Genomic DNA, 19,176 nt, shown 5'->3' with positions numbered 1-19,176 from the left:
GAAAAAAAAAAAAAAAAAAAAAAAAAAGTGATCCTGCTGGTTATTCTGTGGTGAATGAGCTGTAAAGAAATAGAGTGTGTGCCATGAGATGGTAGAGGTGTGAGAGCTGAAGACATCGGTGGTCCAGAAAGGGGCATCCTGGGGCTCTGACACAGCTCTCCTCCCAGGTACGTTAGTTCGGCTCCTCTCTATACCCAAGAAAATGGCGTACTTTGCCTACCACTCCATCCATCAGCTACTTTTCATCACACAAGGTGAAGTCAAGGTCACTCTTATAGAGAGGTGACCAGCTCCTCAGCTCTGCATCTGTTCATTTTCCTTCCTGTCTCTCAGCCCCAACCCCTCACCCCATACAAACTGACTTAAATATTGACAGGGGGCCTGAAGAACTATTACCCTGATTTATTTAAAATACATACTGCACACTTAATACCTTTAATTGCTCTTCCCATTGTGATGTAAGTAATTGTAATGAGGCTGCTATTTACCATACAAGGCATTTCCCCAAATTTAAAGCCTCACTAAAATCTTAGGAAGTAGCTGTTAGTATCCCCTTTCTACTGAAGTGGAAACAGCTGTAGCAGATGAAAAACTGAAAGTCACATGATCTCCTACGTATCCTTTAATATAAAATAGAATGTAACATATAATATTTTAAGTCAGAGATGAGAATTCCTGAGGACCCATTATTGTAGGTTGTACTCAAGACCCCAAACATAATATTATCACAAGTTCCATCCTCCAGAGGATGAATCCACCCCTCAGGATTCAAGTTTCAAAAACTTTCAAGATTGCATGTCAATAATTGAGATTTCCTTTTTAAACTTGGTAAGGGCCCCCTTTTTAAATTGGGAACTTTTTAAATCAGAAGTGGCAACATGAATATTTGGCCACTGAGATGCATCCCACTTGAATGAAGAAAACGGGCAAGTGCAGTCATTTAAAAAGTGACATCTTTCTGTTTCTGTTTTTTCCTGGTGCTGTCAATCTGGACACAGCAGCGAAGAAGGAAACAGCACCAAGAGCACAAAAAAGTTGTGTTCTTCCATTCTCCAGGACAGGCCACATGTGAGGTTACAAGTCACATCAACAAATTTAAAAAAACTGAAATTGTTTCAAGTAACTTTTCAGACCTCAGTGTATTATAACTAGAAATCAATAATAAGTGAAAGAAACTCTGGAAATTAAATACGTGGAAATTAAGCAAGCAAGAAAAAAATTTCGGGGCCGGCCCGTGGCTCACTCGGGAGAGTGTGGTGCTGATAACACCAAGGCCACGGGTTCGGATCCCATGTAGGGATGGCCGGTTAGCTCACTGGGTGAGCGTGTTGCTGACCACACCAAGTCAAGGGTTAAGATCCCCTTACCGGTCATCTTTTTTAAAAAAAAAAAAAAAAAAAAAAAAAAAAAAGAAAGAAAAAAATTTCTTGAAAGTAATGAAAATAGACACATCATACCAAAACTTGTGGGATACTGCAAAAGCAGTGTTAAGAGGGAAGTTTATTGCAATAAATGCTAACATCAAAAGAACAGAAAGGTCTTATATAAACAACTTAACAGTAAACCTCAAAGAACTAGAAAAACAAGAACAATCCAATCCCAGAATTAGTAGATAAGAAATAAAATCAGAGCAGAACTAAATGAAATAGAAACCCCCAAAATGATATAAAAGATCAATGAAACAAAAAGTTGGTTTTTGAGAAGATAAACAAAATAGACGAGACATTACAGCTGATGCCACAGAAACAAAAAGAACCATTAGAGACTATTATAAGCAACTATATGTCAACAAATTTGAAACAGGGAGGAAATGGATAAATTTCTGGACACATATAAAGTACCAGGACTGAACCAAGAAGAAACAGAAAACTTAAACCAATAGAAAGCAATGAGATTGAAGCAGTAATCAGCAGTCTCCCAACAAAGAAAGCTCAGGACTGGATGGCTTTACTGCTAAATTCTACCAAATCTTTAAAGAGGAATTTATACCAATTCTCTTCAAACTATTTGAAAAAAATGAAACAGAGGCCATTCTCTCAAACTCATTCTATGAGGCCAGCATCAGCCTGATACTAAAACTGACAAAAACACAACAGAAAGAAAACTATACGTCAATATCTCTGATGAACATAAATGCAAAAATCCTCAATAAACTATTAGTAAATAGAATACAGCAACACCTCAAAAAAATTATACACCATCATCAAGTGGGATTCATCCCAGGGATGCAAGGATGGTTCAACATACGCAAATCAATAAATGTGATACACCACATCAACAAAATCAAGGATAAAACCATATGATTATCTCAGTAGATGCAGAAAAATCATTTGACAAAATTCAACATCCCTTCATCACAAGACTCTCAGCAAATTAGGTATAGAAGGAAAGTATCTCAACACAATAAAAGCTGTGTAGGATAAATCTACCACCAATATCATCCTGAGAATGAAAACAAGACAAAGATGCCCACTCTCATCACTTCTATTTAACACAGTATTGGAATTATTAGCCAGAGCAATCAGGCAAGAGAAAGAAATAAAGGGTATCCAGATCGGAAAATTCAAAGTCAAACTGTCCCTGTTTACATATGACATGATCCTATATATAGAAAAGCCTAAAGACCCTATCAAAAAATTCTTAGAGCTGATAAACAATTTCAGTAAAGTTGCAGCACCAAAATCAGTAGCGTTTGTATACTCCAATAACTAGCAGAAAAAGAAACCAAGAAAGCAAGCCCATTTACAAAAGTCACCCCCAAAATAAAATATCTAGGAATAAATTTAACCAAGGAGGTGAAAGATCTCCACAATGAGAACTACCAATCACTGATGAAAGAAATTAAAGAAGACACAAAATGATAGAAAGACATTCCATGCTCTTGGATTAAAAGAATTAACATTGTGACAATGTCCATACTACCCAAAGTGATCTGCAAGTTCAATGTAATCCCCATCAAAATACCAATGACATTCTTCACGGAAACAGAAAAAACAATGGAAAAACAGACTCCAAATAGCCAAAGCAATCATGAGCAAAAAAATAAAGCCAGAGGCATAACACTACCTGACTTCAAATTATACTACAAAGCTATAGTAACCAAACTAACATGGTACTGGCATAAAAACAGACACTTGGACCAATGGAACAGAATAGAAAACCCAGAAATCAACCCACAGACTTACAGCCAACTGATCTTTGACAAAGTTACCAAGAACATACAATAAGAGTGCCTCTTTAGTAAATGGTGCTGGGAAAACTGGACATCCATATGTAGAAGAATGAAACCAGACCTATACCTCTTGCCACATGCCAAAATCAACTCAAAATGAATTAAAGACTTAAATATAAAACCTGAAGCTATAAAACTCCTAATAGAAAACATAGGGGAAGCACTTCAGGAAGTAGGGCTGGGCTAAGACTTAATGAATAAGACCCTAAAAGCACAGGTGACTAAAGAAAAAATTAAGCAACTGGGATTATGTCAAACTAAAAAGCTTCTGTACAGCAAAAGAGACAACAGAGCAAAAAGAAAACAGAGTGGGAGAAAATATTTGCAATCTATGCATCTGAGAAGGGATTAATATCCAGAATATCAAAGGAACTCAACAGTAAAAAAACCCAAAAAACAAAAAAACAAGTAACTGGATTGAAAAAGGGGCAAAGGAGCAAAATAGGCATTTCTCAAAGAAAGATATACAAATGGCCAGTAGACACATGAAAAAATGCTCAATGTCACTAAGTATCAGGGAAATGCAAGTCAAAACCACACCAAGATATCATCTCACCCCAGTGAGACTGGCTGTTATCAAAAAGATAGGGAACAATATGCTGGCGAGGATGCAGAGAAAGGGGAACCTTCCTACACTGTTGGTGAGACTATAAATTAGTGCAGCCATTACTGAAAACAGTATGGTGGTTTCTCAAACAGCTATAGATAGAACTGCCATATGATCCAGCAATCCCACTGCTGGGTGAATACCTAAAAGAGTGGATATCATCATGTTGAAGGGATACATGCACTCCCATGTTTACTCCAGCTCTTTTTATAATAGCTAAGAGTTGGAACCAACCTAAATGTCCATCACTGGACAACTGGATAAGGAAAATGTGGTATACATACACAATGGAAAACTACTTCTGCCCTAAAGAATGAAATGCTGCCATTTGCAGCAACACAGATGAAATTAGAGAAAATTATGTTAAGTGAAATAAGCCAGGCACTGAAAGAGAAATACTGCATGTTCTCATTCACAAGTAGCTTAAAAAAAAAAAAAAAAAAGAAGTGAAAAAAGAAAGAAAGATAGAACAGTCACAATAATTACTTGTACTTTCAAAAGGAGTGAATGGAACTGAGGCCACCAGAGGAGGGAAAGGGGGAGGGGAGAGAGGGTTAACGAGGAATTGGTAAAGGGCTACAAAAAATGAATACATTGTATAATGATAAATATAGTTAATTATCCTGATTTGAGCATCACAGGCATCAATATTCAATACTGCACCCCATGGATATGTACAATCAATTATGTTTCAATAATAATAATAATAATAAAGTTATGTTTTTCCATCATCAGCCTTGCCCCTAATTTTAAAACCCATAATGTCATTTATACTGGTCTTTCATCGAGAAGCCTCTTGTGATTCTGTTGCACATTTGTTTTTGCTAAACCACGTCTCTTCTGTGATAAAGTGTATTCTCTGATAGAGCTTGATGCAGGGTGTTGCTTACATACATTTCCCTTACCTTATACCCAAAATTTCATCAGAGTTGCTTTTTTTTTGGCCACTGGCCAGTGTGGGGAAACAAAATCAGAGTTGCTTTTATTTGTGCTTCACTTGTATTCAATTTTATAGCATTACTGAAATACCCATCTAAGTATGGCAGTGAATGCACTGTGCAAAGATAATTAAAATAGCCAAGACTCTTGGAGCCAATGGAGTTTTAATTTAAGCTGCATAATGCTGAGCCAATTACACAAATTACAAAGTACATTTAATGTCTTTAAGGGATAAGTGCAAAAGTTATTTTTGCAAAAAAAAAAAAATTGCCAATATATTTCTATCTTAAGATTAAGGCATCTTAAAAGCTAATGTTTAACTTAAATGCACATACAGAACAGTGGGGAAACTCTAGCAAATATTATTAGTTATATATTAGTAATAGTTGTATAATTAGTTATATATATTAGTTATATAATTAGTAATATATATTAGTAACAGACTCTAGCAAACATTATTAGTTATATATTCTTAAAGTTGGAAGGAAAGTAAAGAGTCACTGAGTTGTGAGAAATAAAGCTGTCACAAAGCCCATGTGTTTCGTTTTGAAGATGTGAGACCATAATAGTGCAGCTTACAAATTCAGGATTTATCCTACTGACCTATGGTCCCACCTGCATTTACTGTAGAAAGCAGATTAGAAACAGAAATGGAAGCTTCTTTGACACATCCCAACAGATGTGACAGCTGCCGGCAAAGACTGCTGAAACACAAACATCTACAAGAGGCCATTTATTTGGGGGAACTCAGGCAATTCAATAATAGTGGGCCCAAGAAAAAATAATTTTTTAAAGTCAGTACTTGATATGCTTTAGTTATCTGAAAAACTAATAAAAACTTATTTGAATACAAAACCCATTTTCAAATCCTTTTTGTAAATAGAACTCTACCTTTTAATTTATACTATCTTCAATAGGCCAAGTTGAGAATGATTTGGCCTTTGGAAGAATTTGTATTAATCTATGAAGCTAAATTCTGGATTCCATTGAATGTATTTCTCACTACATTTATTAACTCAAATATCAGTGTACTTACTTCTTTAACCTTTAGAAATCTGATGTGTTGCCTCTTTGGACACAGTTTTCTTGTCCTTAATATATTAGGAAAGATGTGTCTTACATGTTATACCCACTCTTCTGAGATGAGTTTTTCAGGTATATTCACTCGGTGATTACAGACCTTCTGATAATCAAAATCTGTTGAGCTCAAAGAATTTACTAGAATGGTGGAAGTACATTTGAGGACCAACTTTCAGATTAAAAAAAAAATACCTAGCTTTATTATGCATTCAAATATGGCTGGGTAAGGGGATAGGTGTACCTCAAGCAGTGGCTCCTGCACTTGCTGCCTACCTGAAACACACCTGGGAAGCTATGCACAGAGATTCTGATTTAGTAACTATGAACTGAAGTCTAGAAATATTAATGTTTAACAAATGGTCCAGGTGATTCTAATGTACCTGGTTACAGGTGCTTGAAAGCATGGAAGAAATATATGGACTAGACGAGGACACAATGCCAGCCTTCCATGACTACATCCAGTTGGAAATGGTTTCAACATGGCGCAGTCCTGTAAGGACTGGACAACTAAGTGAGGATATACTGTTAGAATTTCCAGAGTAAGAGCAAATGCTTTTTAAACAAGACACTTAATATAATACAGAGGACAGAAGTTTTTCCTGGACTATGTTCTCTTGGAAGGCACATGCTGTGCCTGCCACTTGTTCTGTGTAGTAATGCATGTCAGCATTGTGATGCCAGCAATATAAAGTTGATGAGATGCAGCAGTTCATTAAAAAGACTAGTCAGAATATTGCCAGGGAGGGAAATTATGACAAGTGTCAAGAGCTGTTGCAATCAGCATTTTCATCTGATTTTAGAGACAATCTTCACAAATCCTAAGAGGGTTTTTTCCCCTGGGGACTCATATTGGGAAGGAGTCAGATACAGGCCACCTACTCACTGACATGTCACACAATATGGAAGAGCAACATTCAGCATGCCATTCACCAACATTGAAGGGTCACTTGTTACAGCTGGCATGGAAGCTCTGAGCAGATACAGCAGATGGTGGCAGCGGGGTCTCCAGCTAGTTCTTCGGAGGTGAGCCTCACAAGCTGGCTACAGGCAGAAGGAGAACCATGAAGATTCTCTAAAACAAATGCCCAAAGGGCAGTGCTCTAGCAAATGCTTTTCAGCAACAGTGGGAGGCATTAAAGAAATTAGACATTTTCAGTGAAAGAGGGCCAGATTGACAGGCTCTAAAAAGATTACATAATTAGAAGCAGAATCACTTTTGTGGTCTATATGGAAAGAATGCTACTTTCCAATGGGTCTTTACAGTCCCATCTATAACAAAACTGCAACTCAACTTCTGTGATCACAGCCACAGTGCTCTTGTCTGAAAGCCATGGGACAACCATTCCAGTGTCCTGTACTTGGGCTGGTGCTCAATACATGTATATGAAACTGAATATACTAGAATGAATAAGTCATAAGGACAACCAGCAAACTCATAAATTATTAATTTCATGTCAACTCATAGATTATTCAGTTTCCCTTTTCTATAAAAAAATTATTCAGAATTTTGGGTTTGGAAGATGAGCTTAGAAATTATCTATAGCCGGATGCTTCCCTTTTCTTAACCAAAAATATTACATAGTAATGATAGGCACAGGCAATTAAGTAATGAAGACATGCTTTGATTTCTAAAGACTTCATTTCCACCTAAATAATCAATGTACTTTGTGTGCAAGCACAGATGTGCTTAAGCACAGGAAGACAAAGCCTGTTGAAGATGGTGCCTAGGGAAGCGGCTGGCTATTGCCCAAGAGGGCTCAAAGTAATAAATTCACCACATTCCAGGGCAGTGCTTCAATTTCTTTAACCCATGCCCAACACCCCACCCCCACTGAGAAATATAAAAATTTTATACCCTACTTACTATCACTTGAAATTGAAGACAAAATAGGTATCATGACTAAAAGAAAATTGAAAGACTGGAACAGACAGACATGTAGTGAGTGCCCCAATCCCTCCTACTTCCTTGATGATCATCCTTCCAAAGCCTATGGCAGTCTTGCTGGCTCAGGAACCTGATTTTATCAGCCTTTTTGGCATAGAGCCATCCCTTGGGGCAGACTCACATTACCAAAGCTCACAAGTCTGATGTATAATACCAGAAGGCCAATTCATTAGCTTACAATGAGCATTGTAAATGTCACCCAGGCCAGGGGACTCACACTGATACTACCACTACCTCCTCTCCCTGTTGGCAGAGCTCCACAAAAAGCTCAACCAAAATTAGAGTTACTGGTGAACGTGGAATCAGGACAAAGAGCATGAGATGAATCAAATATCTAATGGCGTCAAGCTGGGCTAGCCTGATGCATCCATTGCCTGAGTCAGAGTGATCATGCCAATGAAGCCACACACCCCACTGGCTACAGTTCCCTGCATCCTTCCCCATAACAGAAATGTCCTTGCCAATGTGACTGCAATACTCAAAGGTTTTGGCTCAGGCTTCTGCTCCTCTGGACAGTGTTTGGATGGACACTGCCAATTTTTGCCTCTGTGACTCTCTTTTCTATAGTTCCTTGGGTGACCAATTCTTTCTTTAGCTGTTTTCATATACGTAACTAGGTTACAAGGAAATCTTGCAGTTCTTAAAGCCATGCTTTCACTTAGGATCACTTGGCCTATCTCTGGGCAGTGGCATGGACTTTCAAGTTGAACTTTCAGAAGGCAGTCTTGTTTCTAAGTTTTTGGGAAATGACTCACTCTATCTGTATATGTAGGCAATTATATACACCTTTACCTACATCCATTTGCATGCTTTCTATTACTTATTAGTACTTAACCCTTTGAATGATAAAACCATCACCTCACAAGGCTATGTTTTTTCCTTCATTTTTTAACTCAATTGTAGAATAGTATAGTTTTGAACTAAAGACGTAAGATTTAACTAAATATCGTAAATATCTGAAACTACTGCCTGCTCCTGAACATAGGCAATTTGCCATGAAATTGTTCAAAATGTAAGCTATGACAGGCATCCTTTATCCCAGGGCTAACAACTTCTATGCACGACACACGAATCCCAAATAATGGAAACATTTATATCTGAGATATGTAAATTAAATGAGCAGCTTGACTTAGAAGAAGTATTTGAAAGTCCTTTTTAGCAAATGTCTGTCTGATTTGATCACCCTGTAAATGCAGAGTGGAAAGCATGAGTTATGCTCTCCTGAGATCAATACTACTCAGTACAGAAAGGGCTTTCTATACAGTTGCTGAAGGAAGTGTTGGCTATGGGTCAAAGGGATCGCAGCCTTCCCCCGTGGCTCTGGTTTAAATAGACCCGCTGTCATCTCATGCTCCTGTGATGTATTCATTACTAATCAACTTGCTTATATGAAGCTGTTTTAGCTTAAAAAAAAAGGGTGAAATTACATTTTCCCACAATATTTTTTTCCCCTCAAATGCTTTTATACCATAAATGGCTTTTAAAACCATCCAGTCTGGGAAACTGAGCTGACCTTCTGTATCATTTACCTCTTGGTAACACCTAATAGAAATCTAGAGGGACCCCATTCCCCAACAGAATTAACAACAGAACCAAGAAATTCCCATCTACAGGCAACAATAGTAAGTTTATTTGCTCTGAAAGCAACTCAAGCCTAGTGTTTCTTGACTGCTCAGCTTCTTTCCAATGGCAGCACCACTGGGGAGGATGGGACCACCCTTCTTGGGTTGCTGAACTCTTTCCCCAGCTCTCACACCCCAGAATGGCTCATCACCCAGTGTACTTAGGTACCAGGGAAGTATGAGTTCATCTCACACCAGAAGATAGTTAATTCTTACCAGAGGTTATTGCAAAAAATGAAAAGGCTCCTTCTCCTAACAAAACATACATAACTATTAAATGATTTAAATCCTACCCAATGGTTTAAAAAAGACACGTGTGAAAGAACACACCCATTATCACTGCTTGCCTTCCCTGGACTTGAACAAGAGAAGTCACTGTGTGACAGTGGTATCTATCATTCATCAACTGGACTGGGTTCCTCCTAGCCTTTCTCTTATAATGACTGAGTCTTAATGTGGCCTTGTACTGTCTTCTTTCTTTGCAGGGGGGCGGGGGGAAGAAGAACCCAAATTTCCAGGTCATTTCTTTCTCATTCCTCTATCCTTACAGCCAAGTTTCTAGTTTTTCTATGGGTCTTGCTGTTTTGTTCACTTTGACTTACTTTGTCCATGAGGACCCACTGATGCCCTGTGAGATCCAATATTGCATCACCCTCATCAGAACCAAACATATACGGAACACTTATGTCATGCAAGGTGCTGGGCTAGGGCCAGGGTGCTAGTTATACACCTTGATTTAATAAGAACCAATGAGTGAAAAGAAAACATAAGTTTTGATAGTTACAAGTCTAGAACATTTATTTGGATCTTTTCACCTGAAATCTCTTGATCCCTCAATCACTAAAGAGATGTTGTTTATATAACAATGAAAAAACATATATAAAAAGGTGACTACTGCCATTTTGAAATACAAAACAAAAACACCAGTACATTATAGAAAGAGATAGAAACAGACTACTAGAAAGTGAGTTAAATTTTCAAACCTACTGAAATATTTGCTGCTTGTTATTTTATAACATTTGAGAGGCAGATCATCAAGACTGATTTTTTTTTGAGGTTGTCACTTTCATTTGTTCCATCGTGACATGCATTTTCCTCTTAATCTGTGCATATTAACCTTTTTAAGTGGTATAACTCTTTACCTCCTAACTGCACTCTTTAAAGCTTTAGTTCAGGTATATTTTAAAAAACAGTTGGGGCCGGCCCGTGGCTCACTTGATAGAGTGCGGTGCTGATAACACCAAGGCCCCAGGTTCGGACCCCATATAGGGATGGTCGGTTCGCTCACTGGCTGAGCGTGGTGCTGACAACACCAAGTCAAGGGTTAAGATCCCCTTACCGGTCATCTTTTAAAAAAAAAACAGTTACAGTACTTACTGACTCCTTTCTTACTGCTAATGTTATTGTTATAGGAGCCTCTGAATTTGGGGGTATTTGTAACAGAATCTGCAACTGTCACTAACACAATTTTTCAGAATCAGATACTTCTTTTAGATTCCCGTCTTGTTCACTGCTATCAGTTACAAGTCTGTCTGTCATATGTGGCTGGGGGTGATCGGCAGGAAGGGAGATGTCCTGGGGAATAACCCAAATCTCTAATGCTAACACTCAGACTCCCGGTGATATTTGTTACTCTATGTTCCCACTTGCTTTGTTGCATTGCTGGGATTCATGAAGCACAGACCTTTAAGTGTAAAGGAAATAGAAGATAACTAAGGCCAGTGCTCCTACCTCTCCCACCAGAGGAGAACTGTGTTACCTGGTTGGTAGAAGTCAGGCGACAGCTCTCTGGCCACAGCTCTTGCGATGTCGCACTCCTGGCGGGCGGCCAGCGCAGCCTGGTCGGCGGCGTCAGCTTTCGCTCTTGCGTGTGCAGTCCTACACAGGGCACAGAAGGGAGGGTCAGCAGAGGCGGCACCTTATTAATTACACATGGATGAGCAAACTGAGATCCAGAAAGGAAATGTTAATGATGATCACGACCCGACACCTGCAATAGCAAGTTTTAGAGGTGTATTGCTGTGAGATTTCAATGAAGACAAGCACAGATGAAAACACCTGTAAATTGCCTCAGACCTTCTTTCTGGGGAAATGAAAAGTATGAGCAAGGCCTTTGCTGTTTGATGCTAAGTCTGGTTTTCAAACTTACTGGATCAAATCTCCTGTTGACTTTGGTTGGCATTTCCCTGAAACTATGGAGAGTAGAATTAGAGCATATGGATTAATATAGTGTTCATGGATTTAATTTCCATGGTACAATGTAAGACTTTGACTAAGAAAGGTCAGCCCATTGGTATACTGGTAGAAGGAGTCTTTGGGGAAAAAAATTAGCAGCACTGTTATTGGTAGTGTTTACTGAGTTCCGTGGTGAAAATACTCCCCCTGCGGCCAATTTCAGGCTGCCAGCAGGACGCCACTGGATGTGCAGTTGGGGAGAGACGTGCACTACGGGCTGTTACCAGCCTGTAGGAGCAGACCATGGGTCTGCTCTAGGAATGTGCTCAGGAGGGTTACACAGGAGCCCATTTAGTTGACTTTTAAGCGTGTTTCTTGTATGAAACAGAAAGGAGACACTGAAGCAGAGCTGGTGAGGATGGAACGGATCTTTCAGTCTTCCCTCTCCTCCCTGACCTGTTCTCATTCACTGAAAACTCTTATCTTTCCAGAGGACGTAGGCTAGGGAGACGGCAGTAGGGAAAAGAATGGGTCTTCTGATGGCAACGTGGAGTAACAGATGTCTACAGTTCAAGAGAGGATCTGGAGGTAAGACAGAGAACGCCACGTCTCCCTTTCAAAGGGGAAAGACCTTGTTCAACTTGCCTTTAGGGGATGATCATGGGCACTGACTTCTTATAACTTCACAAACTTTCTATTACATTTCACTAGCACTATGCAGGGCTACAGAAAAGTAGTAGGAAAAGCTCAATGAAACTCCGAAAAAGGTGCTCACACTTGTTTCAGAGACAGCAGGAGACAGGAAAAGTTGGGAAATGGCACTGTGCTCCAGCTGGTCTTTGGGAGAAAACACGGGTGGCCGTGGAGAAGACCAGCAGACTGAATTCCTGGGACTAGACTGCAGGAAGAACAAATGGGGAGGATGGAGTCTGACCTGAGACCACAGGGCTAACTGACAGGAGGCCCCTTTCTCATATTACTTCTTCCCGCTACCTCCTCTCATCCTGTGCTCTCACGGGCCCCATTTCACTCCCACTTAGGACCCAGCCGAACTTGGAGGCATCATATGCTATGATGAAAGCTTCACGAAGATTGGGACTTTTTATTTTTGGTCCTCTGCTATATCCCAAAGTATAAAACACTATTTGGCACATAGTATTTATTGAGGGAGCATACAAATAAGGAATGAAAGATGCTTCCTTAGAAACAGCTGGGTAGTTACTTAAAAATGAATGAAACAACAGAAATATATAGAGAGTAAAAAGATCAGTAGTTGCTAAAGGTTCAGGGTGCAAATTGGGGAAGGGATGGATAGGTGAAACAGAGAGCGTATTAGGGGAGTGAAGTTATTCTGTATGACACTGTAGTGGAGGATACATGAGATGGGTATATGAGCAGGGGATATGTTTGTCAAAGCCCATAAAATGTACAACACAGAGTGAAGCCTGACATAATCTGTGGACTTTAAAACTAATGTATCAATATTGGTCCATCAGTTGTACCAAATGCAAGATGTTAATAATGGGGGAACTGTATGGGCACAGGGTGGGGAGAGGAGGTATGTGCAAACTCTCTCTACTTTGTGCTCAACTTTTCTGGTAACTTAAAACTCCTTTAAGAAATAAAGCCTATTAATTAAAAATGAGTGGATCAATTTCCAGTTGTCAAAATTGTTACTGCTAAATCATGGAGGATGTTTTAGATGATCTTAGTTGTCTACAGGATGTCATAAAAGATGAAATGGAAACAGGATGGGGAGAGTAAGAACATATTCCCCCACACGGGCGCCATCACCGAGGTGGGTGAGGCTCTAGTGCTGTGGTTGTGCCTGAGAATCAACGATGCGCTCTGCTAATGTTCCTTCGGTTTCTCAGAATCTCAGCTGTTTTTTTCCCAGACTGATTTTCCATTTTACCTGCTATTCTTAATTAGAACCTAATTATGTCCAGGTCTCATAATTAATGAATCCATAAGAATATAGGTATGCTGCCTTATAATCCAATCTGCTAGCCCTTCCATGATAAATTTACAAAACTCAAGTACAAACAACTTATTCTTATACAATCATAATGCACCATCATTACAGTCAAATAAAATGGTAGTATTATCTGCACCACTTTTTACCATATGCTAAATTGGAGAACAGACAAATACAGCTTAAATTTTCTGCAAATGTATTTTAGAAGTACATCAGTGAAGCCTCACCTGCGACTTCAATACTTAACCCCTAGCTTTTTTACTTGATCTTCCCTGTAGACCAAACAGGGAGAGGACCTTTCCTTTTAGCCCAGCTCCGTGTGTCAGTACCACTGCACAGGTGGCCTGATGTGTCAAAACCACTTTCAAACCTGAAATCACAGGTCTGCGCAAGAGCTTTTGGTAGCAGCGGACCTGAACAGGAGAAGTAGGAGAGAACAGGGACCCACTCTGAGTTTGCTGTTACCACCAGCCTGTGTGGCCAAGGCTTCTGGCATGTTTAGATTCTGCCCAGGAAAAAAATCTGGGCTTGCCTCTGGCTCATGTTAGTGAATTCATGTGTTCAAATCCCAGGCTCAGTTCCAGAGCAACACACGACCCCTTTAATCAGTCAACTGGTAAGACATGCCATTGTTCCTAGGTGGGGGTGAGGGGTCCTGGCTAGTCAGTCTGGGGAGATGAGCTGAAACCACTCAAAGTGGATGCCTCGCTGCTGCGGCTGGTTGCATGGAAAGCGTACACACACCCAGGGAGCATGCATGCCCAGGAAGCATTTCGTTTATTCAAGACTGCTGGCTTACATGTCTTCAGACCCTCAGGAATCTTCAGATATCATTATCACATATGCTGTGTCCCATCAGAGGCAGTAAAAAGTAACTGTAAAGCAACTTTTTTCAGTTAGGCATCAGCTGTTGACCTTTTTTCAGGGCCGTACTCTTACAAATAAACCAGTTTTAACTTGGGGAGAGTTACGATGCGTGGGTGGAGTCATCACAGCAGTCCTGAGATACACAGAGACCCGGGCAGCTGACAAAGTTCACCAAGCAGCTCAGCAACTCCCTCCCGGATATGAGCCCTGCAAAGGCCGACTGTGAACGGGTGCAACAGTAAACGTGGAACTGTTGACTGCTAGGCATCATCTGCACTTTTAACTATTTTTCTAATCAGTAATTTGATGAGTATCTGCATTTTTTTTCTCTAATGACTGAAAGTGTTTTATGAGCTCTCAAGTCACCTTACTCAGAAGAAAATAGTTTCCCCAATTTTTCTTAAACATAATAATACTTTTACAAAAAGCATATTCAACCATACACTGAACATGCTAGCACACGCTCCTCCTGCTAAGGGATCACGTGCAAGTCCCCTGAATATCTGTCCCAACTTCTAATTTTCAATCTTTTATCCATCTATTAACTGACAGAGCTGATAACAATTCTAATCTAGGATGGACAACGATTCTGCTAAAGGTAAAACTGTATCCAATATTTATAAATTTTGCTATTTCTACTTTTTATACCTTCTCTTCTCAACAATAAACTGCCTAAAAAATATGCTGATCTTGCTGTTTTTAAAAAATTTGTTAGATATTAACTCAAAGTCAGTTTACTGATCTGACTCAAAACTTGATGGCAGGAGCTATAATTTAATTGCTTCAGGGGCTGTACATATGATTTGCTTTGACCTCCAAGTAGTTAAAGAAAATTATTACGAGAAAATTTAAAAATAAGAGCAACTGCACATGAAAACCCAAATCTCAGTTGATGGCACACCATCATTCTTCCAGCTGCTCAAGCCAAAACCTTTTGAGTCATCTTTGACACCTCCTTTTCCCTCACACACCACATCCACTGTCAGCAAACCTAGTTGTCACTACTTCCAAAATATATCCCTAATCCAACCATTGCTTTTTCTTATCACTGCTCCTGCCCTGCACACGTCACTGTCATTTCACCATGCTTACTGCAAAGGCAAGAGCAATCTCCCTGCTTCCACCTTCTTGCCCACCATTCTGCTTCCCATTCTGCTTCTCTTGGAAATGCCTGACAATAACCACAAATTCTTTCCTGGGCCATGGCATCATGGGTAAGAAAGTGCAAAAAATATGACCTGTTAGCCTTCCTTTTGGACTGTGACATTATTCATTTATGAGAGACCTAGATTTGAGAAAACCAATTATCTCGTGCTGACAACTGCAGCCCTGCTGAAGAAGCAATCAGTCTGTTAAGCAAGGAATACTCTTGATGGGGACAAGGACCAACTGGCTCCACAGCTGTCAGTTAAAAATCAGAGGCATGATTTCTAAGTTACCTGCACCTAGAGAGAAACTGGTCTTTAGTCCTGATTTGGTTCTCTGATAAGACCCACTTAGCAAAGCTCAGCTCATGCTCCTCCTGCTAAGGCACACGAGAGTCCCTCAGATGTCTGTTCCAGCTTCTAACTTCCAATCTCTTATACATCTATTAACTAACAGAGCTGATAACAATTTTGATCTAGAATGAACAACGATTCAGCTAGAGCTCCATCTCAGTAAATTTGGTTTGGGAGGATGACCTTTTAAGTGAAGCCATCTTTACTACCTATTAGTTCATGAATGTTAATTTTCTCCATAAATTGCTTTAAAAAAAAGTCCTACAATAGTAACTTCAAGAAAGAATTCTTAGGTCCTAGTTTAAAACAAGTTACATCATCACTGTCAAGACAGGAATTCATGTCTTCCTTTCCTTTAAAAGTGAAATCAAGTTATTTAGATACAAAACGTAAACTATGGGGCATGATTTTCCAACTGAAGTTTCGTATTTGATATTTCAAGGGCCCAAACTTTTGCAGAAATATTCTGATACAGGCTTGGAAAGCATTAATAGCCAGGAACTAAGCCAAAGCCAGTCTGAGCCACAGATGATTCCTATCAATGAGATCAGAAGTCAAACCATATTACTATATCATAGAAATGCCTTCCTTGAATTGTAGGGAGATAGGAAGAGCCAAGACTCATATGAAGAATGTTTATATACCTTTTGTAAAATGCCGCCCATTATGCAGATCACTGTCAAATTTATAAGGATCTAGGTGATACATTCCTTTCAGAGTGTAGGGCCAGGAAAAATTGGGTCTCTGATGATAAATTGGTATGCTTCCTTGTATCATACAACATGAACTACATAACCTATTGTTTCTCTTTTTGTTAAGGCTACCAGAAAATTCAGAGTAAAAGTATCCTCAATGTATGTGTGCAGTTTTCTTCTCTAACCACATGGCTTTAACTCTATACTCCCAATGTTAGAAACACTATTATGTATGTGAATTATCACAGCACCCTGCAAGTGCTTTTTGGAAACTGGCAGAATATTTAAACAAAACAAAACAAAAACAGAAACACTAATTCCTAGATCAATAAGCTCTTGTTATACAAAGTTTTCTGAACTCCAGCCCCTCACAGTGTGTTAACACTCAGGGGACATATAATAACTTAGGGATAGCAGGGTCTGCTATTCAACCTCCTTTTATAAGATTTTTTTTTCTATATCCAGAACATTTTCAAGCTTGGAAAATAAGTCTTCATTCTTAAGTACTTTATAGATTTATTCCTTAACATTTGATCAAAAACTTAATAAGCTTAAAGGCTATATTCTCTGGATAGGCCAGGTCAAAGGCACATTTCTAATCCTTGATTGAAATATGCCAAATAATTGGTTATTCTATTTTTATTCTGAGCTTTATAAAATTTATCTAAGGTTTACCTTTCCATGTTATTTATGCATTGAGAAAAATCTGATGTAAAAAAAGCTAAGAGATATTTTTTAAATGAATTTTTGGAGAAAAGTACTTTTTAATGAGGGTCACTCTAAAGTTCACAAACGTGACCACTAAATACTATTGACTTCTCTTCAAAACATAACCACCTGCAACCTACTGAATGGGAGAAAATATGTGCAAATCATATACCTGATAAGGGGTTAGCATCCAGAATATATAAAGAACTCCTACACTACAACAACAACAAAACCTGGTTAAAAAATGGGCAAAGAACTTGAATAGACATTTCTGCAAAGAAGATATAAAAAGTGGCCAATAAGCACATGAAAAGATGCTCAGCATCACTAAGCATAAGGGAAATGCAAATCAAAAACACAATGAGGGGCCAGCCCGGTGGCGCACTGGAGAGTGCGCCGCTTGGGAGTGCGGTGGCGCTCCCACCGAGGGTTCGGATCCCATGTGGAGGCCGGTTCCCGCTCACTGGCTGAGTGCGGTGTGGGTGCAACACCGAGGGTTGTGATCCCGTTGCCGGTCCCTGGTACAGGCGCGACACTGAGGGTTGCGATCCCGTTACCGGTCAGTAAAAAAGACAAAAAGGAAAAAAAAAAACACAATGAGATAGCAACTCACATCCATTAGGATGGCCACTGTTGAAAACCAGAAAATAACAAGTGTTAGAATGTTGAAAAATTGGAACTCTTGTGCACTGCTGGTGGGGATGTAAAATGGTGCAGCTGCTGTAGAAAACAGTATGGTTGTTTCTCAAAAAATTAAAAATTGAATTATCATATGATCCACCAATTCCACTTTTGGGTATATATCCCCCAAACTTAAAAGCAGAATCTCAAAGGGATAACTGTACACGCATGTTCATAGCAGCACTACTCGCAATAGCCAAAAGGCTGAAGCAACCCAAGTGTCAGTGGATGAACAGATAAACACAATGTGGTTTACACACACAGGAATATTATTCAGCCTTAAAACGGAAATTCTGATACATGCTCCTAATGGATAAACCTTGAAGATGTTACGCCAAATGGAATAAGCCAGTCACAAAATGACAAATAATGAATGAGATATCTAGAGTACTCAAATTTATAGAGACAGAAAGCAGAATGGTGGTTGCCAGGGATGGGGGAGAGGAGAATGGGGAGTTGTTTAATGCGTATAGAGTTTTAGTTTTGCAAAATGAAAAAGTTCTGGAGATTGGTTGCCCAATGTGAATGTACTACTACTGAACTGTATACTTAAAAATGATCAAGATGGTAAATTTTATGTTATATATAGTTTACAACAATTAAACATAAAAAATTACTTGATCCACAAGTATGTATAGAGCATCCTATGTGTCCAGAGCAAGCGAGGAGAAAAAAACCAAAGGCTGGGCTCTCGGTTGAGAAGTTGCAGCAATAATCCCAGCCGCTGCAATGCTAAGAGTCGAATGAGGAAAAGAATTATCAAGGTAAGGCATGACTGATGAACATTTCAAGGAAAGAAGTGTCAAAACTTTGAACCATGAGGGCAGGCTTCATGTCTGTTTTGCCAGCTCTTAATATAAAGCCCGGCATAGAGGCTATCTTCCACAAATATTAGTGGAATGGATAAGTGGGTAAAAAAGAGAGAAACAAAAGATAACCCCAAGATTTCTACCTTCGTATCCAGATGAATGGCCTTATGACAGATAGAAATCAGGCAGGCCTTACTACAGTTTGAACGTAATGACAAGTTCAGTTTAGAGAAGTAAGATTTTACATGACACAGGCATTTATAGTTGGAAACACAGGGCTGCAATGCAAATTAAAGGTCTAGGTTATTAAAAGAAGTGTGAGCATCATGATCGCAGAAG

At 39.3% G+C, this 19,176-nt stretch overlaps 1 protein-coding gene across 2 annotated transcripts in view; it reads right to left on the bottom strand.

Moving 5' to 3' along the window:
• Nucleotides 1-19,176, bottom strand: part of JPH1 (junctophilin 1) — an 81,473-nt gene that overhangs the window by 10,643 nt on the left and 51,654 nt on the right. For both annotated transcript variants that reach the window (XM_008578861.1, XM_008578855.1), the window contains exon 3: nucleotides 11,185-11,303. In XM_008578861.1, the coding sequence (XP_008577083.1) occupies nucleotides 11,185-11,303 (119 nt within the window). The remainder of the gene's footprint in view (nucleotides 1-11,184; nucleotides 11,304-19,176) is intronic.

Source organism: Galeopterus variegatus, unplaced genomic scaffold (assembly GCF_000696425.1).
Source record: "Galeopterus variegatus unplaced genomic scaffold, G_variegatus-3.0.2 Scaffold78, whole genome shotgun sequence".
Lineage (NCBI taxonomy): Eukaryota > Metazoa > Chordata > Mammalia > Dermoptera > Cynocephalidae > Galeopterus > Galeopterus variegatus.
Note: the sequence above shows the minus strand (reverse complement) of the source record. Positions and strands in the feature narration are given on the sequence as shown.